This window comes from Astatotilapia calliptera, chromosome 18 (genome assembly GCF_900246225.1).
Source record: "Astatotilapia calliptera chromosome 18, fAstCal1.2, whole genome shotgun sequence".
NCBI classification, from domain to species: Eukaryota; Metazoa; Chordata; class Actinopteri; order Cichliformes; family Cichlidae; genus Astatotilapia; species Astatotilapia calliptera.
Window position 1 is genome coordinate 5180021 of NC_039319.1, and position 22900 is coordinate 5202920.

Below are 22900 nucleotides of genomic sequence, written 5' to 3' on the forward strand. Positions count from 1 at the left end.
GGTTCACCACCCGCTTCTCACCCAACAGCAGACGGGAAGCTCTTCACCGGTCGCCCAGAGCTAAAAGCAGAATGAATACTGGAAACAAACATTAGTCCTCGTTGTTGTTTGTTGCTCTAAATTTACCAGGTGTTTTGGTTTCACTTTGACCAACTTCAGCAGCTGATTCCATGTGGTTATTAAAACAAGAAAAACAAACCAAAGCATCAACTTCATAAATGTGAAGATGAACGCAGCTAAATGACAAAGTAAAGGCTTTGACTTAAACTTCAGGTTCCCAGATGGTTTCACCTGTTGCACAGGTACAGAGTCCCAGCTGCATATGTGTGTGTACTAAAGTCAGTCACACTGGAGCGCAGCAAACCAGTTTAACCCTTTATCGGGTAAGGAACCATTTATAGTTAAAAAGATCAAACGTCTCATAGTAACACTCTTGGGTTGAAATATTTGAATTTTCAATTTTTTGGGCTTTTTTTATTGTTGGACTTTCCTCGTCAGTCGCACAATTACCTTCTCTCTGCATCTGCCCTGCGAGAAAACACACACGTGCACACTAATCGAGTACCTTTGAGTGTGTGTGTGTGTGTGTGTGTGTGAGAACTAGGTCAGCTTCTGTTGTTATTCATATCACCACTACTAGCCTCATAACGCCGTGGGCATTATGGAAATGCCATGCAAAACTTGCAGAAGCACACACCCGTGTACGCACACACGTTTTAGCTTTCACACGCACAAACAAGTTTGTGTTCCTCCCCTGCAGCGACTTTACCCAGAGGGGGGGAGTAGGGCTTACACATCGACACCTCTGTTTGCACCGGTGTTTGGAAAGATCCTTTTTTTCCCCACGGTTTGGATAAAACTTCAACCCTAATGTCCATCCTCATCTTCTCTCTTCCTCAGACACCTCCTCAGGCTCAGAGGGCGAAGGTCAGGGGGACGGTGATGAAGAAGAGGGAGGAGAAGGTGAAGAAGAAGACGGAGGAGGCGGCGGAGGAACCTCGTCCAGCCAGGAAGGAAGCATTAGCATGGAGCACTGGATCAGCAGGGCAATCCACGGCACCTCCTCCACCACCACCACCACCTCGTCAACAGCCTCCTCGTCCTCGTCCTCCACACGCAGCGGCGGGAGCGGGGCAGCGGCCGGCAGGCTGGCTGACGTGCTGGCCCAGCATGTTCACATTTCCTCCTCCCACCACCACCGCCACCACCATCACCACCACCACCACAGTAAAGGTAGGTGACTTGGCGCAGTGCTGACATAATAGTCTAACTTTTGGTCTCGGCGTGGCACACGGCGTCCTACAGGGAAAATAAAACGATCATTAGCAGTTAGCGCTGTGTCATTAATGTGAAGGCCAACGACTGCAGTGAGTCTGTAAAGCTGTTTAAGTCAGTTTCAACTGAAAGGGAACATTTTTAAACATGAATTCAAGCCTCAAGCTGAAAAAACAGGCTTTCTGTCACGTCTGTCAAAGAGGTTTACATTCAGCTGTCCACTGTGTGGCCCTTTGCAGCTTTATCTAATGACGCCTTACAGTTATTCACGACACCTTTAGTAAACTACAAACTCCTTTAGCAAAGGTGGAAGACCCTCGTCAAGGCAGCTTTAGCTAATCCAGACAGTGTATACAAAAATACAAAGCTTCTGTTAGCAGGTCTCGACACTCCTAACGAAATCGGACTCTTCTGGACAAACCAAAACAACCCAACCGCTCTAAGATTTAGATTTTTCCCGAAGTTTCCAATTTTGTTATGTTCGCCAAGTCGTGGTGTGTGCTTACTGTTACAACGTTTCTAGTTATTCGTCTTTCATATGGGACCAAATAGACAATCAGGACAGGGTTAATATTCACACACATTTAATCCAGATCATTGCTTAATTAAACATTGTTTTAAACATTATATGAAACTTAATCAGGTACAAATGACATCTTTCAACCCAAGAAGTTAATAAAAGTTTATTTTATTATGCAAAGCACAGTATGGACTCTGAGACAGCTGCATATAAAAACTAAAGCTCCCATCAGAGCCTTGTTTCTTATATATTTTCCCCCTTTTTCACCTCATCAAGAACAGAATAATAAAATAATAAGCAGAATAATAAACATAAAGGATTCAATACTTTGTGGGAGACCTCAAATCTCCCTCAGACCCCTTGAAGGTCCTTGAATCCCAGACTAAAAAAAAAACAGCAGCTGAACTTAAAACAGAAACTGTCCTGTAGTTTTTTCTGACTAAAACTGAGTCAGCAGTTAATAAAAGATGTTCTCTACCGAGAGAATCTGGACGTAGCGTTTCATCTTTGAGCTTCACAGTAAGATGTTGATGGCAGTGTTCAGCTCAAGGTCCTTTTTTCTTGTGTTCTTTGAGTTTGTAAGTGGAGTTTGTAACTTACTGTGTGTGTTTGTGGCAGTTCTGCTGTCATTCTCCTGACAGCCAGTTTTCTCTTTTTGTTTTGTTTCTGCTGCGCTTTCCCCCCCCTACTGCTCCTTTTTCAGTTTTCATACTTTCATTGAAAAATATTTTTGAGTCTCGTGACCTTGACGCCTGCACAAACTCAGCACATTCTGTAATGATTTAACAAAATCTGTCTCATCAGTAACAGTTTTTGTAGTGTCTCCGTTTATTTCCTTTTGACACATTTAAAGACACCGTTATACTGATGATCCTCATGCTTCATGTGCCAACGGCCAGATAACAGCTGGAATCAAACCATGAGACCAGGATGTGTCATGCTTTTGTTCTTATTTCTACTTATCTGATTTTTTTCTGCCATACCAACACGATAAACTGAAGGAAGTAACGTAGTTACTGGTATTCATACTGTTTGAATTGTAATTACCAGTATCTCTCGATCCAGACCATACCAGCTACCACGACATTAGGAAAACTGCTGACTTGACAGATATCCTCCACAAGGAGGGAAAGCCACAGGAGGTTGGTGAAAAGGCCGGCCGCTCACAGCCGCATCGAAGCATATCGACGGAAAGTTGACTGGGAGGGAAAACTGTGGTAGGAAAAGGTGCAGAAGCAACCGGGATGACCGCAGCATTGAGAGGATTGTGATGACAAGTCGATTCAAGAGCTTTGGAGAGTTTCAGCTGAGTGAGCGGAGGCTGGTGTCAGTATCTTAGAGCCACTACACACAAATGTCTTCAGGAAAGGACCTACAACAGTTTCAGTCCTGATATCAAACCACTGCTGACGCAGAGACACCGTCACAGTATCTTATCTGGACTGAGGAGAAAAAAGACTGAACTGTTTCTCAGTGGTTCAAAGTCCTCTTTTCAGATTAAAGTCAGTTTTGTATTTTATTTTGAAATTACGATGTTAAAGTCTGAAGAGTGAAGTTTCCACAGTCTGTGAAGAGTTGGTGCTGTTGGTGCTCCACGGCGTTTTATCAAGTCTGAAGTCAACCAGAAGATTTTAGAGCTCTTTCTGCTTCCAGCTGATGATGAACTTTTTGCATATGGATGGTTTGCTGACCGTGTTATTGCTGGGCTAACTCGCCTGGCCTGAATCCCAGGGAGGATCTATCAAAGCAACCTGGACGTCAGTAACACCTCAGCAGACGCACCCTGACCTGATCAACTCCACACACCACTACACCGATACAGTAATTCTGTTAATGGAGCCTCAACCGAGTACTGAGTGTATAAATGAAATGAAACTGGACACGTCTCTATTGTCAAACCTTCCTTTGAATGATCTTAAGAAATATTCTAATAATTAGAGGCACTGGATTTCTTATTTTAATGACCTATGAGCCAAAATCATCTGAATGAAAACAAAAAAGATGCTTCAGTATATTACATGTAAAGGAAAAAGAAAATGAAGTTTATCATTTTAAATTAAATGATGAAAAAATAACCACCACAGCTTATTTAAAGTATTTCTGAGAACGTTTAGTAATACGTCTCAAAAGGATCAAGGCCCTGCAGAGGCTTGCTAGACTAGCATCCCCAGGCTTCTACCTTTCTACCTATAAAACCCGAGAGCAGTCAAATGGTGGAAGTGGCTTCTACCTTTCTACCTATAAAACCCGAGAGCAGTCAAATGCTGGAGTCATTCATATGTATATTAGGTCGTTACCTAGGAATTCTGGAGGGAGGGGAGTGGGGGTGAGTGATTGAGGAGGGGGGGGGGGGGGGAGCTGCTAAAAGCTGTGAACTTCCTTTTGTGTTTCATCTTGATGCATTCTCAATCATCCAGGGAAATAAATCTCCAAAAGTCACCAACTTGGAGTGTTTCAGTTTGCCATCTTGGGGAGAAATCAACACACATGGGTGTATGTCCTTTGTTGCTGACATTTATTGATGAAAACAGTACAAAAAACCAACCATTTGTACACATATTTACAAATAATTCAACATTGTCAGCAATCACTCACAATCCTGGCACTGCCACGGTATCTGTCGTCTGCATTTACCACATGTGTACCTGTAGCAGTGAACACATCGCACAGTGGCCTGATTTTTTTTGCATCTGTGTTTGACCTGACACGTGGCCCTTTTTCCAGGGCTCGGTGTGGAGGGTTCTGCCCGAAGCAACTGATCTTTTCTTGCCTTCTTCGCAGCTACATGAGAGTGAGCCAACTCTGTTGCAAGCGCCACCAGGAAGTCCACCCGTCTTTCCTTCGTCCCGGTGCATGCTTGATACAGCACATGTGCATTCAGTGCTGCCATGTCAATCATGTTATAAAACACGGCGACTGGCCAGTCGCCGTGTTCCTTTGCGGACAGTGTACTCCCGAACCATCTGGTCCATCACATCCACGCCACACTTTGTTTTGTTGTAAAGGGTGACAGTGTTTGGCTTTCTTTTGGTGGTGTTATCAGTCTGAACCACGCTGTGCATGCTGCTAAGAATATAGACTGTCTTCTTCCGTTTGGCCGCATACGCCGTCAGCGTGGCAGCAGAGGTTGAAAACACCTAAGAAATAAGATAAATTGTTATTTTCATAGCCCTTTCACACACAATGAAACACATAAACATAGAACCACAAAAGACCTGCAACATACCTGAGTGGTGAATTCATTGCAATCTGTCTGTCTAGTGGATTGAGGAATTTCCCTGCGAATCTTGTTGACTGTGCCGAGGATGGTGGTTTTCCGTCCAAGAAGTTTTTGCGCAAGTGAAAGCGATGTGAAAAAATTGTCCGTGGTAACATTTCTGCCCTTGTCTAGGAATGGTTCCATCAGCCTCATTACTACATTTTCCGAAAGTCTCTCCCCGGTGGGACGACTGGGGTCCTTGCCAAGATATGGGAAGACATTGCAAATGTACTTGGATTTTAGGTCGCAAGCCACCCAAAACTTGATCCCAAACTTGTCCGGCTTACTTGCAATATACTGCAGGAAACAGCAACGCGTCTTTGATGGGAAAAGCTGTTCATCAATGGTGATATGCAGACCAGGGTTGTAGCACGTGATGCAGTTGGTGACAAATGATCCCCACACACTGGAAATTGCAGCAAACTTGTCAGTCTTTGCTCGATCACAGCGGGTGGACTTGTCATCAAAGCGTAGGTGTTGCATGATGTTTTGGAAGCGGTTTCGTGCCATAGTTCCAATTATCTGTGGGTTTCCCAGGTTTGCTGACCAGCAGTCATTTACCGATGGAAGCCTGCAAACCCCCCGCAAGATCACAATTGCAATAAATGCCATTAGTTCAGGGAGGTCCATGAACCAATGAACATCCTCCGTTTCCTTTGCATGTTGAATAGTCCATTCTTGAATGCTACGAAGCATGTCAAGAGTGACGAAACACAGGAAGCTCTGAAGGCGAGTCGAGATACTTCTCCTGGCCTTAGCCGTTGGCTCTCCATCTGCAGCGTACGCTTCTATTGGGGTGAAAGGGAGACAGGTCCCCACATGTTCTTGAATTCACCACTCAGGTATGTTGCAGGTCTTTTGTGGTTCTATGTTTATGTGTTTCATTGTGTGTGAAAGGGCTATGAAAATAACAATTTATCTTATTTCTTAGGTGTTTTCAACCTCTGCTGCCACGCTGACGGCGTATGCGGCCAAACGGAAGAAGACAGTCTATATTCTTAGCAGCATGCACAGCGTGGTTCAGACTGATAACACCACCAAAAGAAAGCCAAACACTGTCACCCTTTACAACAAAACAAAGTGTGGCGTGGATGTGATGGACCAGATGGTTCGGGAGTACACTGTCCGCAAAGGAACACGGCGCTGGCCAGTCGCCGTGTTTTATAACATGATTGACATGGCAGCACTGAATGCACATGTGCTGTATCAAGCATGCACCGGGACGAAGGAAAGACGGGTGGACTTCCTGGTGGCGCTTGCAACAGAGTTGGCTCACTCTCATGTAGCTGCGAAGAAGGCAAGAAAAGATCAGTTGCTTCGGGCAGAACCCTCCACACCGAGCCCTGGAAAAAGGGCCACGTGTCAGGTCAAACACAGATGCAAAAAAAATCAGGCCACTGTGCGATGTGTTCACTGCTACAGGTACACATGTGGTAAATGCAGACGACAGATACCGTGGCAGTGCCAGGATTGTGAGTGATTGCTGACAATGTTGAATTATTTGTAAATATGTGTACAAATGGTTGGTTTTTTGTACTGTTTTTATCAATAAATGTCAGCAACAAAGGACATACACCCATGTGTGTTGATTTCTCCCCAAGATGGCAAACTGAAACACTCCAAGTTGGTGACTTTTGGAGATTTATTTCCCTGGATGATTGAGAATGCATCAAGATGAAACACAAAAGGAAGTTCACAGCTTTTAGCAGCTCCCCCCCCCCCCCCCCTCAATCACTCAAACCCCCACTCCCCTCCCTCCAGAATTCCTAGGTAACGACCTAATATACATATGAATGACTCCAGCATTTGACTGACTGCTCTCCGGCTTTTAAAGGTAGAAACGCAAAATGATGACTCCGCGGGGGTCTAAGGTAGAAAACCAAAATGACTGCTCTCCGGGGGTCTAAGTGCTAGCCTGTACAAACTATCCTGAGAATGGTAATGTGTTTTAAACCTCAGCAGGAGAAGCAAATATGACCATTCATCAATCAGAAATTCATTGTGACCTGTCAGGATGCTGGGACGATGTTATTTAGTGGGCATTTCTGTTCTTTCCTCTTCCTGTCTGGAGAATTTTCACACAAAGTTTTTAAGCATACCTGCCAAAGGACTGAATGCGATTTTCCCAGCACACAGTTTCCCTGCAAAACTGGGAGGGCAGGACATTCTGCCAGCGCTACAGCAGGGTGGAAGTTGGTTTCCAGCAGCTTCAATTCATGTCGAAAACACGGCGCAAACATGAAAGTGAAAAAATGGCTCACTGCTGCCACAGAAACCCATTTGTGCATTTCCCTGACAGCCGAGGACTGAATGCTCTGGCGGAGACAGGTTTGTTTTCACGCTGGCACGGCTGGTATCCAGCTCTGAAGATAATGCACCGGCAGACACAGAGTCCCCCCCCGCCAGCTCCACCCAGCCTACATCCAGCTCCTTCGCTGCTCTGATGGGACGACGCCCTTAAAAAAAAAAAAGTTTAATAAATCCTCTACTACTGTTCGATGATTTTCATCATAACCGAGCAGGCCTGTTTAGCTCTTCTCCTTCCCGTGTTTTTATTTTCTGCCGTGTCTGTTTCTAATTAGCCGGGCACTCCCCCAGTATATATCTGCTCCCATGCTTTTCTTTCTTGCTTTGCCAGGTCTTCTTTGAACCTCAGTCGCACTTTCAGCCATTTCCCCGTGAGTTTGTTTCTGCATTCCTTTTCTCCCTTCATTCCTTCACTTTGGCCCTAGTTGAATTTGTTTGCGTGTGGGCTGTATTTTGTATTTTTGTTGGTACGGTGGTTAGTACTGTTGCCACATAGCAAGAAGGTCTTGAGTTTGATTCCAGCAGCTGGCCAGGTCCTTTCTGTGTGGAGTTTGCATGTTTTCCTTGTGTCTGTGTGGGCTCTGGACTGGTGCAGTTGGTGGGGTTATGTTGGGCGTACCCGCCTCTCGTCCTGTAGTAGCTGGAATAGACTACAGCCCCCTCTCTCCCCTCTTTGGGTATCAGAGTTTGTCTCAGGGGTCCGGGCATGTATTTTCCTGCCCTTGCTGCAGTTGTGTGCCTTGCTTTTGCAATTACGTGTGTGACCTCTTGCCTCACAATAAAATGTATGCATTTGTGCATTTCGTTAGCTTCATAGCATAAGTGCCTAAGTCATTGACTTAGTCAAATGACTTAGGCAATTATGCTATGAAGCTAACGATTTGTAGCCATCAAAGCAATAATGGCCTGTGTGAGGAATAAAGATGGGTACGTGACCCAGTTGAGAGTCATTGTGTTTCGGTCTTTGTCACCATCCCTGAGGGCTTTATACCCACAGCAAAGACTTTTGTCTGCAAGAACTGATAATTTACTACCTGTCAGGTATCTCTGCTGCTTCATTTCTTGCTTCACTCACACTCTTTCTGTGGACTGAATACAGAAAACGTGGAACTCACAGCTAAGGGATGATGAATGACTACAGGTTTTCTTGTATTTATAAACCCCGGTTACATAAATATTCATGCCTGGAATGAAGCCTTGGCATCGTTGCGCATAATGCAATTAGCAAAAGGCACAAACTGCATCCAAATGTTGCCCACATTTTAGCCAGATTTCCGCCCACAACCATGCTTTGTTATAAACAGCTGGTGGTGCTAATTCTTCTGAGATCATTTAAAAGATTAAAATAAGAGTCAAACCTCAAAATGTGCATAAAACCAATAGATGGAAACGCACTTACAGGTCAGCGATGTCTCGTTTCAGGTGATGAGAACATTCCTCCGTTTGTTTTTTACTTCTAATCGATGACTTTGATTTCCTCCCAGTCTGTACTGTGGCTGGTATACAGAGGCCTGTTGCTGACAGGCAGTTGAGTCCTGGGCAGCGTCTTTGGTTGCATAGCTAACCCTGAGAGTTGCGGATTTCCATTACATCACATCATGTTGTTGTAATTTTTCCAGCTGGTTGGTGTAAAGTTTCATTGAGCCTGTTCTTTTGTGAAGTTACAGAGTTCATGTTTATCACAGAGGAAATCCTGAGCGGTGTGCACACGTGTGGGTTGAAGCTCTGCTTCTCGTTTCCTCGCTCAAGGCCAACACAGCCTAGATCTGTGTGTGTGTGTGTGTGTGTGTGTGTGTGTGTGTGTGTGTGTGTGTGTGTGTGTGTGTGTGTGTGTGTGTGTGTGTGTGTGTGTGTGTGTGTGTGTGTGTGTGTGTGTGTGTGTGTGTAAAATCTTAGGAGAGTTTATGAACAGAATCATTCCCCCCCTTGTTTTTTATTCAGCTCTTATCAGAACTGCTCGGTTTGCCTGTGACGATAACTTTTTGTTCTCTCATATCTCCCCAATTGGTCATCGCTCCTTTCATCTCTCCACATTTTCCTCCAGCCTGCAGATCTTTTTCACAGGATCATCGCAGACGATCTGGTTGTTATTGTTGACTCTGGGCTGAGTTCAGCTCCTGTACAGAACCTGTGTGTCTGTGCTTGTGTATGTGGTTGCTGTTCCTGTGTGTAATGTTGAATACAGCAGCATTTTGCTGTCCAAACAGCAGGAGAAGAGGGTAGCCTATATGCTTAATATAGTAGGGGTGGGGGAAAAAATCGATACTATGTAGTATCGTGATATTTTGTTTGCTAATAATGTATCGATACAGGGACAGCAGAAATCGATATTTTGTTACAAAAAAGGTTTTTGTGTTCAGAGCATGTTGATCCTTTTTCTGAGCAAGAATCCTGACATTCCTTCACTGTCCAAATGTGTTTAACTTGTTTTTTGGCAGCAATAAACATGACAGTTTACTTCTTTTAAATTTAAGAAATGTTTTATTTTAATTAAGTTTAAAACTTTTATTTAATGTAAAATTATATTTAGTTTTAATTTACTTTCAAATTCTTCAGTTGCTGAAGGGGCTGCATAGTTTTCATAAATTGCATAGTTCAGAATAGCTATAATTGTACCAGATGGTTGCATTCAGTTAAGTTGGACTAGACTGTAATACAAACCGTTCAGTTTGTCAACAATAAAACTGACTGAAATGCGAGAAAGACTGAGTGCGAGGCTTTGATATTAGATAAAATGAATATTGATAAAGTTTACTTTTATGTACAGAATCTGAATATCGCAAAATATTTTAAAAAATTGCAATAATATCGTATCGTGCGGTAAGTATTGTGATAATATCGTATCGTGGGATGTATGGTGATTCCCACCTCTATTATATAGTTATATATAATACAGTACAGATATACCTGCAATTACTGTTTATTAAAATTAGAGTAGGTACAATAAATTAAGAGTAAAATCGGAAGCAACCATCTGACAATATTGTGTAATGAAGTTTATATTCTATAGAGTATAGTGCTGTAATATTTTTATAGTAAGAAATTGTTTTTGTAGATTATAGGTGCACATTCTTTACTTTATTGTAATTTAACAGGAATCTTGTTCGTGTATTTATGAAAAAAGTGATACTTTAAAGTAGGTAATACCGGTACAGTGTTAGGCAATGATAAGAAAATGAAATATCGCGATAGAATATGGGTAAAGCGCACATGGCCTTTGTTTTCATACGCACATGGTGGACAAAGCATGGCGGCGACGGAGAATGAGAAGGGCGAAAGCGGATCGTTGAATGAAACAGATGAACCAGAATTGGTTTGTAAAAATGTTGCAACTTCAGTGGAACCGGTTTGGTCCGGATTGTCATAATTCACAGTGACACAAAGCACCAAAATAGCTGAAATGAAAACTACAGCCTGATGGAGCATTTCTCACAGAACATCCAGCTGTGTGCAGCTGAGTGCTTTAATGCCTTGCACACTGTTGAGAACCAACAGCAGATATAATTTCTTTAAATTTAAAAGCCATGTACGCACACAGCTTACGTCGGGAGTTTCTTTCCTCACCAGAGTTTTCCTATTTTGGCTTCTTTTTGTAAAGTCCCGTGGAAAACACTCTCCTGCTCCCACAACACTCTTCCCTCACCGTGGGGAATCTTCACATTATCCAGTTACAGTTTAATCTGTGAACTCAGATTTTGCGTTGATGTGCTGTGTTGTGTCAAAAACAAAGACTTGAGAGTTTTAGCGAGAGGTTTGCGATTGATGCCACTTTTAAAGACTCCCCTCCCTTCTTGTTCCTCACATGCAGGCCTTTTAAGCCACCTCTCCTTGAGAAGGAGGAGGGCAGTGCCAGCTGGTATGATAGAGAATGGAAACTCTGGTCCACGACGCTCCGGTAAGTTTCAATCGGAGCATGGCTGGTGGAGAGCCCAGAATGAGGGTCAGTCTCCCGCCATCCCTTGGCACGAACAGGGATGTCGTATTTCCCCCCTCATAATTTTCAGCTAACCTTCTCTCCACAGTGCCCGCCATCATATGCCTGCTGTTCGAGCTGTGCCCCTCCTCAGTTGTTTCCCCGCTAATTAAATTTGTGCCTAGCCATGTTGTATAAGTGCAGAGGAGAAACCATCAATGCTAACCTTGATAGGAGTAGCATTGAGTTGTTGTGGTAGATGCATGAAAGCAGTTTGTTTGTGTGGATTTGAAAAAAGGCTGTGCTTACAGCTTTTGAAAGTGTGAATTGTTGATGAGGAAAATCAACAATGCTTTTAAAGAAGCTGGATAGCAGCTTGTGTGACTCTTTCCTCTTTTCAAGGTTCTTCTGTTTGTCGTTTTTTATTGATTTGCCTAATTATGCAGCATGATTTTAGTTGTTTTCTCAGCCAGAGGCAATCTGCTTTCAAAGCAGCTTTTCATCTAGGCCAGAAAGCAGATGGTAGAGGAATGCAGGCTGCCCGTCCGCTTCCTTGTTTTAGTTTTTGTCTGTAATTTTTTTTCGTGTTGTATTTTTTGCAATCTGCTACCTCAAATCATAGATACTATATCAAAGAAACCAGCACGACATGTAACAGCCAAGAGTTGTGAACTGAAGACGCTTCCTGCTTTGCACCACTCAGTGCCTGGCATGTAAAACGGCAGCAGCACAGGATGATGCGCTCATTTACTGAAGTGACTCCTTGCACCATTCCTGTTGGACTGCCAGAGAAAATACACTTATCCATGGTGGAGCAAACAAGGAGCAGTCACTTGAAGAAAGACTTTAAGAACAGACCTCTAATTAACCATTTGTCATTGTCAAAAACTAAAAATAGACTTTGAATCCACTAACACTGCTCTGGAATAGTTCCCATATTCAATGTGATTAAGGCGTCTAGATGAGGCCGACTGGGATTTAACAGGAGCTTAGCCCCCCTGTCAGTGCTGTATATCTGCAAGGGGAAGGTCGGTGGTCTCTAAGGGAAGAGGAAAACAGTTTGGGAACAACATGATGAATGAGATGAGGAAGTGATTCACATCTTGATCCTACATTTAGTTTTATTCGGTTACTCATTTATGTAGTGCCAATTTAATTAAAAAAAAATCTGTTGCTTTGCATTCAATATGGGGGAGAAAACCCTAAAGATCCTGTAGAGGAACTTAGCAACAGCGGGGAGGAAGAACGTCCCTATAACCAGACTGGAGGAGGGGACGCCATTTAGAGGCAGCCAGGAGTCAGAGAAAAGAAAAGACCAAAACAAAGAGAGAACAAACAGGACAAAACACAAACTGTGGGAGAGAGCAGACAAAGTTAATGAGCTACAATAGTGACATGAATCATTATTAAACACCTGCGAGTGATTTTTGACTGACGTCTCTCCACCACCACCATCGTGGAGACGAATAGCGTTCCTTCCTCTGCAGCTCCAGAAACCTGGAGAATCAGTGCAAAGGTCCATCGAAGCTGTCGTGATGGCACACGTTGGTTTTATTTCTTAATTAGGCTTTTCATTAGTTTTCTATTTTTCTTTTATCTAAGGAGTGCTCCCTGACTGTGGCCTGGCCCGAGTTTCTGCCTCTTTATTAGCACAAACAATAAAAGCAAATTCAGCAGTGATGAAAACACAAATCGAAGCTACTCCACAGATTATAAATTATGGAACAACTGCTGTAATGTAATATGAGATCGTCTGCTTAACCTATTACTTGAGAGTAATCCAGCAGCAGCATGGCTGAGGGCTGCTCTACTGACTGAGTAAAAAAGTGCATTACAGTAGCTGTTAGAGATAAACGAGCACCTCCAGCTTCTCTTAAACGGTGCATCTAAAAGTATTAATACTTCTTAAGTGGAAAAAAAGATCTAGAGAGGTGTTTAACATGGCTGCTACTCATGTTGAACTCATGATTCACTTGGTTTAAATGAAAAGATATAGCTGGATATCATCGGCAATTAAATCGCTTTAATAGTAAAATTCCCATCGAAGAAAATATAAAATTAAAAGCATCATGGGGCAATTCAGCAGCTTTCTTCTGGTGCTTGGGAGGAAAAAAGTATCAGTGTGGACATGCACATGTATTTGTGTTTGTAAATTTTGGGAGGAGAGTATTTAAACGAATCATACAAATGTGTTTACTGAGGTTTGCAGCAGCCTGTTGACTGTTACATATGTGCAGAAGAGCTGCAGCTTCACATGGAAGAGCAGGCATTTACACACACGATGCAATAACAGAAACTTCTTTAATATGCCAATGAGTCAGGATCGGATGGTAAATAACATTTTGTGTTCTTCTGCATACGTAGATCAGCTGATCTAAGGTAAATATACTGGAATACTTTAGAACTTTTTCACCAGCAGCATTGTAAGACAGTGGGGAAATATCAGGCATAGTCCCCAAATCATCTAACAAAATAAAATATAAACCAGTTTTAAGATGTGCCTGAAACACCAGTGGTCACTGGTGTTACAAAGAATCAAAGCATCCCATTACCCCCTGCAAACACAAAATTGTTTCAAAAACAAACAAAGGCTGGTATTTTTCTTGTCATTCACTGCGTTAAGCCCCAAATCAGCCTGTTTCTGCAGTGAAGTTTGAGTTCTATTGATCCAGCATAAACAGCTTGGTTTTATCTTTTTGTAAGAAATACATTAGAAATACTATGATGGAACTTTTTGTAAAAATCATGCATTTATTTACTCAAAGATGGATTTAATGCCCGATTCACAAGAATGCATGAATAATTAAACGTTTTTGTCCAGTGTAAATAGGCAGCGGACACAAATTATAGCGAGGGTACTTCCTTTTCAAGAGAAAGAAAGAAAATCTCAAACTTTTCCTTGTGAAGCACATTTATCCACAGTAATGCTTCAACAAGATTCACAGAAACTGATGGAGACATTTTCAATTGTGGGGCTTGCAAACTACCAGCCACAGATCCTTGAGCCCGCACATTAAAGTGTCCTGTCCCTGAAACAGCCTCAGCCTCTCTGATGGATATTCCAGCAGTGAATGAGGCATTCATCATCATCATCGTCCTCATCCTCATCCTTAGCCAGTGATGATATTCAGCTCTGTCTCAGGTCTTCATAAAGACGACCTGATGAGGTCACCGGAGGTGCAAATATGTGTGCGTGCATGCACACACACATATTCTCACAGATGCTGCACAACAAGTGCCTACAGAGAATATATGTGTAGCTCAAACCGTCAGCCCAGATGTTGCAGAGACAGCGTGCTACAGTAATTAGCATGCTTGTGCTGGGAGCTGCATTGTTGATATGCAGTCCATGTCTGGATAAAGAATTCAGTTTCTCTCCAGCTGGCTTGGGCTCAGTGCTTTGCTAGAAATCATCCCTGCCTTTCTCTCACTGTGCACTTATATTTCTCAGTCTTTCCAAGCCTTTCACTTCATATTGAGCTCAGCGGCTCTCGGCTTTATTTGTTCGAACACATGAAAGAGTCGTGACATTAAATGGATAGAACCAAATAAAAAAAACAAAATGAGTAAGCTCTTGGTGTTTTACGTTTAGCATAAGTCGTTAGAGCTTAAAATGATTAACATTGTGTTGTGAATTAAATATTTAATTTGGTCATTGGTAATTCACCTCATTATTCTGGATAAAGGAGACATAAGCACAAATAAACAACTGGGAAAAGATGCATCAGAACTGCCTTTATTTTTGCAGTATCGACATGTAGACGTCAAAATGATAATGGCTAAATCAACCTATTCACATTTCACCAGTTTAAAGAAATGTAAACAAATACAGGCTATAGATGGGGCACTAAATGAATGACTGAATCCATGAAGTGCTTCTCTTCAATTCTTGTGGGTTTATTTATGTAGAACCAGCTGACAATGGTCACTTCAAAGTGTTTTACACCATAATAGAAGATGCTGCAACGCGCTGACATGAGCAAACACTTGGCGACAGTGGGAAGGAAGAACACAAGTCAATGCCATTAGATAATAAAAACACAAGGAGTGAATCCACATACAGAAAGTTCATTTACAGAGAACAGCAAATATAAGGTTATATATAGTTGGTGGTGGATGGAGCCAATAGACCTTTAATCAAAGCCAAATGAATAATGAAAGTCAATGCTGACAGCTCTCAATAGAATAAAACACAATGATGTGAAACCAGAAACCCAACCTCGTCTCATCATCCGAAACAGATGCTAAGTGACGTAATGAGCATCCTTCGAAACATCTCAGTGAGTTTAATCGTGGGCACGGGATGGAGTGAATTACATTAACATGAGCAGCACTTGTGAACAGGACCCCTCAGTCATGACTCGCTCTGCTGCCTTTTCACAGCAGGAACCTTCACGCCGTGAAGTAGTTTGATCTCCTTTGTCTTCTGGTCCTTGACTGAAGCAGCGGTGCATCATGCGGGAAGCTGTGAATGGGAGCAGCGAGGCAAGCGTTCACATATAAATCATCCAAAGTGGTGACCTCTCTTTGAGGGTGTTTTAGAAGTTAAGCAAAGAGGTGCTCCTTCAGTCCTGCTATTCTGAAGTTGAGGTACAATTTGAAATGACGACTTTTAGTTCCCTTGAGCTGTGTTTCAAACTTAAAGGGTTTAAGTGTGTTTTGTTCAACACTAAAATATAACCGAGATGGACTCAATGGTTGGATAGTGTCCCAGTATTCTCAGAAAGTGGTTAATGTCTAAGACGCACCCTACAGATGTTTCAATGCACTTTGCATCCTGATTACCTCTGTGATTGTTTTTCTACATCTGCACTTGACCTCTGACCTTACAGGAGGCCCGATAAGGAGAAGCTGGAGGGATTTCCAAATGCACGAAGCACTAAATGCCAAAAATGACCCACAGTGAACATTAGGGAACCTTGCAACTCTGAAACCCAAGACTACAAGATCAATCTCAGCGTGCTATAAATGTTAATGCAGTGGTAACCCAATGCAAATGACGCACATAACGCAGCAAAAACAGCAATGCGTAGAACCACAAACCTACTTTTGGCTTTGTGGGGATGGCTTTCTATTGGATTAACTTGAAGTGGGCACTCTGACTCAGTGCAAAGATACAGTAAAGGATACGTAAGGATATACCTACACACATCCCAATTTAGATTCACCGCGCATCCTCCTGCTATCATCATTTCATGCTTCGACCACTCAAAGTAAAGAAGCCCTCGGGCAGAACAGTAAACAGCGTTTGATGTTGCTGAACTGCATCCCAGCCTCATAAAAGAGGTAAATTCGAAGAATTTAAGGAATGCTATGTGCTTTGAAACATTAGGCACAGCAGACAGGTTGAAGCAGTATCTAAATGCAGCACAAAATAGGGTGAAAAACAACCAGAAATGAATGGTATGATGTGGGTGTTGATGGAAATGGAGTCTTTTTTGTTTCTTTTTTTTGCTCGAGAGAGAGGCAGATGTTGCAGTAGAGGGAGGTGGTGGTGAAATGAGCGGTTTGTGGAGCGATCAGTGAGGAATGATTGGGAGATTCTGGAGGGATTTGGTGGTTCTGGTGGATTTTTGCTCTATTTTTTTGAAGTGTGTCACATCTTTAAGCCCCCGACATGATTCGTCTTTAAAGATTCTTTGGTAGTCAGTGAATTTCTTCCTAATTTTCTTTCTCTTGTGGCTTCCAATAGTGTTTTTATCCACATATCTTTAAGAATTTTACTAGAAATCATTTAATTGCCTTTATAGCAGGTTAATAAAGTCTACATCTTGAACTTTTCCTATAAGCACACAAACAAACGTTACTATTGCTTTGCTATACTTTCAATGTCCTTCCTAAACTACCTGCTGCATGAGACAATAGGTTATGGAACCGTCTTTAGTAAAACAGACTAAAATATCTAAAGCATTAACTTTGTTAATTATCTGAATTTCATTGACTGTCTGTGTCACTTCCTGTCTGAAAGCCTGTTGAAGCCACAGCTGTTTTCAGGCACTGATGTTTCGCCTCTGCTGGCTCAAGAACTGGTGATTCAACCGACATTTAAACTGACGACTCCGCTGCTTTCAGTCTTTACAACTTAACTGACACCTTATGTCCTTTCTGCATGCACAACACTTATTAATATTCAGCCGATGTTTCAGTTGTCTCCAGTCGTTATCGGTTAATCAACGTTTTATTTCATCAGTTACTTTTTGTTTAACCGTTCGATCGACACCTCAGCTGCTTTAATGCTAACAGTTTCACTGATGTTCATCTTCATCTATGACTTCTTGTGTCAATTTCATTTAAGTAGAAACTTCTTTAGTCTGACATTCAGCAGATATGTTTATAATTTACTGGGTTGTGCTGGGTTTCTGATCCACATTTAGAGTGTAGTAACAGCAGGATGTGTGAGGGTACTAACCCGCCTCCCTATTTTCTCACATCCCAGAGAACCACTCTGCCCCTCCAGATGTCACCGGCTACACCAACAATACCGCCAACACCACCGCGACCGACGCCATCCAGGTGGAGAGAGCCCCAGGCGCTGGCACCGCAGCCCAAAGACAGACGCCCAAGTACGGCAACGCGGAGCTGATGGAAACTGGAGACGGTGAGTCAAGACTGGCAAATATGAACAGTTGCTCGTGTTTTTCAAGGTGAAATTCTCTGATTGTGTCGCATTTTCTTTGGGGGAATGCATCATATTTTCTGTCTTAGTGGATGTGAAGAACATCCTGATCATGATGAGAGAAGAAGAGCTGAAGGCTAGAATGTTTTGTTACTTTGGATTCATGTGAGGCTTTTATTGTGTTTTTTGTTGCTTTTGTGTTTCAATGTTTTCGTTTTAATTTTTCTTGCAAAAGTAAAACCAAAAAAGTTCATTGGTAATAATTTTCTGCAGGTGTTTCTCTTCTTCTTATCACAGGCAGGTGTATAATCTTGTAGTCTAAACAACACAAACTGTATCAGCAAAATCCAACAAAGAGTTTATCTTCATTCATGGTTATATAAACCAGCTCTTTGTAGTCCAGACGTGGCGGGGGATCGGATTTGGTTCGTAATGCCTTTTAGCACTGCAAAAGATGAATCCACAGATTTCTGCAGAGACCTCAAAGATGACAGAGGTTGGCAGTTTGCTGGTTCGTAGTTCAATAATTCCTTCTCTGGAGGGACGCGAGGCTCCAGCAGACTGAGTTATTCATCAGACAATACACTGGATGCTGCCGCGGGCCGAGATGCTGAATGCATGAAGTGGTTTGATAGATCAGATGCCAGAGTTTGCACACGGGGCCCTGTCGGGATGTTTGGTTGGAAGAGATGCAACAAAGTAGACAGGATTTCATCTGAAATAACACTTTTTATTGTGTTGCTTCCAGTCGGGCTGCGCAGACTTTTATTTCCAAAGATGAGCTTTAGTTGAAAGATGTTTCATCATTAATACTTAGTGTTTGGATTTTTGAGGATTTAACATTTGATTTTAGAGGGTTTCCTGTGGTAGTTTTTAAAAAAAGTATTATATTAAATTTTTAAGGCTTTTTTATCCTTGAAGGGTATTTTCCTTTTTGTAACTTGTGTACATTTATCCAGACGTCCATTGTTTTAACCACGTATGCAGTTCAGGTTTGCAGAGGGAGCCCAGCCCAGCTGTCATTGGGCAAAAAACAGGATACACTTGGACAGGTTGGTGAAGTACAGTATAAAACATGAGATTTGCAGTATGCAGTGGATCGAGTGGATCTTGCGATCAGGTATCTAGAAACCCCAAATTTGAAAACAAAATATAATTTATCAGATGAATAAGAGTAGAGTCCTTTTTCTGGGTAAAGCAAATACTGCACCTCCTCTTGTCACGCTTCATTTTCGTCTGCGGCGCCTCGTCGGTCACTGTTGCGACATGCATCCGTCGTTCACCATTTCATTCCCGCCCTGTTTCACCCGCTTTATGTTGAAATGTGGAGCACGTGTGCAGCATGTGTGGGTGGATTAAAATTTGCACCGCCAAACATTAACGTGCACTTTATGCATGTTCTTAATACATTTTAAGGGGCAGAAGAAAATGTTTGGATAAAAGAAATGTACTTCCTGGTGAGCTGCTGAGGTCAGTCGCAGTTTGAGTTTTACATGAATGTACATTAACATCCACCCACGCACGCACAGCTGGTGTGAGTGTTGCAAGCTAACCTCTAACATCGGCAGTTCATACAGTGCAGTGGTCTTTTGCAAGGATAAGTACAATGAATTAAATGTTGCATCTTTTGACTGGATAAATGTGAAACAGCCAGGGATGGAAAAAAAGACGCTTCCTTTGACGAGAGAAAAGGCAAAAAAAAACCAGCATAAGCACCCGAGGACTGCAGGGGGGTGAAAACAAAAGTATTCGAGTTTCACTGAGTAGCGCTCCTTTACCTTCACACACAGACGAAATAATAATCTTAACAACATCACGTCTGTCTTTGGTTCACCCTGCAGCCCAAACCAAGTCTGCCAGTACATCTGTTTACATCCACATTTAGACTTTCATTTTCCTTCTTTGTCTTAAGGCTACAAACTCTGTGGGTTTGAAAATGGCCTTAATGAAAGAGCAATTTGAGCCCACACCTCATCTCATACGCTATTTTTGCATTTTGAGTGTCATTTTGTACGGCAGCTGTCATGATTGCTCACTCGAGGGCTCTTCAGTGTAGTGTTAAAACTTGGGGATTTTTTTCTATCACGGATGAAACGGTGGGCTGCTCAGTGGAATCCGAAAGCAGCGACTACTTCACGTGTGCACCTGTGAAAGCGCAATTAGAAAGTCTAAGCTACGACTTGGATTAAAACGTGTGGTCTTTTTGTGTGTTTGTTCACGCTCCACAGGTGTTCCAGTCAGCAGCAGAGTTTCAGCCAAAATACAGCAACTCGTCAACACTCTGAAGAGACCCAAACGGCCGCCATTAAGAGAGTTTTTCGTCGATGACTTTGAAGAGCTTTTGGAAGGTAACAGCTTCTCTTTTCACTCTTAAAAATACTTGAAAATACGTGTTTTTGTATATTTTGATTCATGTTCTTGCAAAAATGTGTGAAGCCAATTAAGGAAAGACTTGGTTGCCCCCTGGTGCCTAGACCACCCCCTCATCCACATTAGAAGATGGGATATGAACATCGAGAGTGGTCAGCTAGCTGTTGTTCTCAAAGAGGATGCTGCACCAAAAACCTCCCTGTGAATGCTTTGATTGCTACCAGATTGCAGTGATTTGCTGTATTTTGCATGGAAGGTGCTGACTTGTCTGCAAACACTCCCTAAGCAGTAGTGAAACCTATGCAACACAAGCTGGAAATGGAGAACCTTCAAAGTAAAAGCTGTCCCCTACCATTGCAACAACTTTCCAAAGGGGAAACGTTAACTTTGTATCATAGTTTCTTCCAGCAGCCAAGAGATTACACATTTTTCCTTGGTGACCAGTGGTTGCCAGGGTGTCACCAACCAGTCTCTAGGTAGCGTGGTTAGGGGCTAAATTAGGTTACTTAGCTTAGCTTTTTATATTGGTGGCTTTTTGGGTGATTCCCTGACGTCTAACAGTTGAGTGAGTGAAACTGTAGTTATTATTTGTATATTACTTGGAGCTAATTAGCATGTTAATTAGCATGTGCCTGTGTGATGCACTCATACAGTTTATGCTAACCTAGCTTGTTAGCATTAGCTGATAACTTGGTACTCCAGCCTATCCTGATATTTTGGCTCCCCCCCAACACAGCTGGAGCCAAAATGCAAATCTCCAGGCTTAAAACAAATACGTAACATTACAATGATTCTGCCAGTCTTTCTTTCAGTGTTGACCTAAAGTTGAGTGGTGGTAAAAACATATATTTTGCTAAAACTTTTGAAAAATAATCTATGCAGACAAATGACTGAACCTCATTCCCTAAAGTCTCCTCTGACAAAGCAGAGTCTAACTGATGAATATTTCCTTCTGTTTTCAGCATCAAACGCTGCAGAGCCAGAAGTTAATTCATAATTTAAGCATGAATAGCAAATGTTGGAAAGACTCGGTTTGGTTCAGTATGTCGTTGAAATTCATTAGCAGGGCGTTTTGCTTGATTAAAAGCTCTTTCCTGTGAACTTTCTGTCTTACAGCAGTGGTGACACGCAGTAAATGTTTCATTATTCCTAACACGCACATTTCTACATGGCTGTATAATACAGTGAACTCATAAGAATAAACAATTCTGTATTATGATATTCTATTGATTTATACGGGTTAATTTAATATCAGCTTTGTCATATTGTTCATAAAAGGTCGCTGGTTGACATTATGTCTTTTCAATCTATTAAAAAAGCATAAAAGCAAAGTTAAAGATATTTGATGTCCTGTAATCTGCAATAAAAGTTGCAGATCGTAAAGAACCAAGAAACATAAATGTATTAATTTCACTGTGACCTGAACAGCTGGACTGATTATTTGAGGAAACTTGACTTAAATGGGAGAAAATAGTTCATTTGTGGTGGTTTGATGGTCGGGTGAATATTTTGGACGTGGTTGACGTGACCACCGTTTGCCTTTAAAACGTTTTACAGTAGTGGGCAGGAACGTTCCTCTTAGGAAAGTTCCTAGATTCAGGCGGACTCATCCGTCTCTTCCTGTAAATCCAGACTGACCTCACGATGTTGACCATCTGTAGCAGGTCTTCCATTTTTTCCTCATGTGGCACTGGGTGTATGTCTGGCCTTGTTACCATGCTGCAGAATGCATTTGTGACCATATTTTCTCCACCTTATTTCCTAAAATAACTGGTCACTGTAATTTAAACAAACATTTAAAAGATATTTTAGTGAGTATTTTTGGTGCTTGTTAAATCAATCTTATACATATTATAAGTAAAAATGACTAAAAATTATTTTCTTCTTCTGTTTTCTCGTGCTCACTTGCAGTCCAACAGCCAGACCCTAACCAGCCCAAGGCTGAAGGGGCACAGATGGTACCCATGCGGGGTGAGCAGCTGGGCGTGGTGACCAACTGGCCCCCTTCTCTGGAGGCAGCCCTTCAGAGGTGGGGCACCATCTCTCCGAAGGCCCCGTGTCTCACTACCATGGATACTAACGGCAAGCCGCTCTACGTCCTCACATATGGTAAGTCTTGGAAATCCTGCATCGCGGCATGTCATCCCAAAGGTCAAATCTTCGGATCTGAGCTGAAGGAAAAAGGGTTGAAATATTTTTGTGTGAAGACGAAAATCCAAAATGAACATCGGACGCCTCACATGACCACAAATAAATCGTCCTAGCGACCAGTCTTCAAAATACTGTCATAACACACGATGAAAGAGAACAAAAAATGTTTGTAATATGTGCATAAAAGAGGGTTTTTCTTTTTCTTTGAACTGCATCTTGTTTTCGGCACATATGGTGGCTTTTCCAAGCTGATTAAGTGTAGCACCAAACAATGTTTAACACCCGCTGTGTGAGCATAATTCCCCTAATGGCAGCCAGACAGGGTGCTAAGCACATTAGCAAGTGTGAAGAAAGATGCCTGAAAAGAAAACTGCTCTGCTATAGAGGGTGGAAAAGTTTTTTTATCCTGAAGGTTCAAACTTTGAGAAAATGTTTTAAGATGAATTGTTTCCTGTGCGACTTTCAGCACAGCTTTTTGAAAAAATATGA

General features: G+C 42.2%; 1 protein-coding gene across 7 annotated transcripts in view; it reads left to right on the plus strand.

Moving 5' to 3' along the window:
• Nucleotides 1-22900, plus strand: part of LOC113009931 (disco-interacting protein 2 homolog C) — a 226316-nt gene that overhangs the window by 150020 nt on the left and 53396 nt on the right. For 5 of the 7 annotated variants that reach the window (XM_026148599.1, XM_026148600.1, XM_026148601.1 and 2 more), the window contains 5 exons: nucleotides 901-1233; nucleotides 11170-11256; nucleotides 17711-17872; nucleotides 20119-20238; nucleotides 22172-22369. In XM_026148599.1, coding sequence (XP_026004384.1) covers nucleotides 901-1233; nucleotides 11170-11256; nucleotides 17711-17872; nucleotides 20119-20238; nucleotides 22172-22369 — 900 coding nt within the window. The remainder of the gene's footprint in view (nucleotides 1-900; nucleotides 1234-11169; nucleotides 11257-17710; nucleotides 17873-20118; nucleotides 20239-22171; nucleotides 22370-22900) is intronic. The other 2 variants (XM_026148603.1, XM_026148604.1) reach the window with 1 other exon arrangement.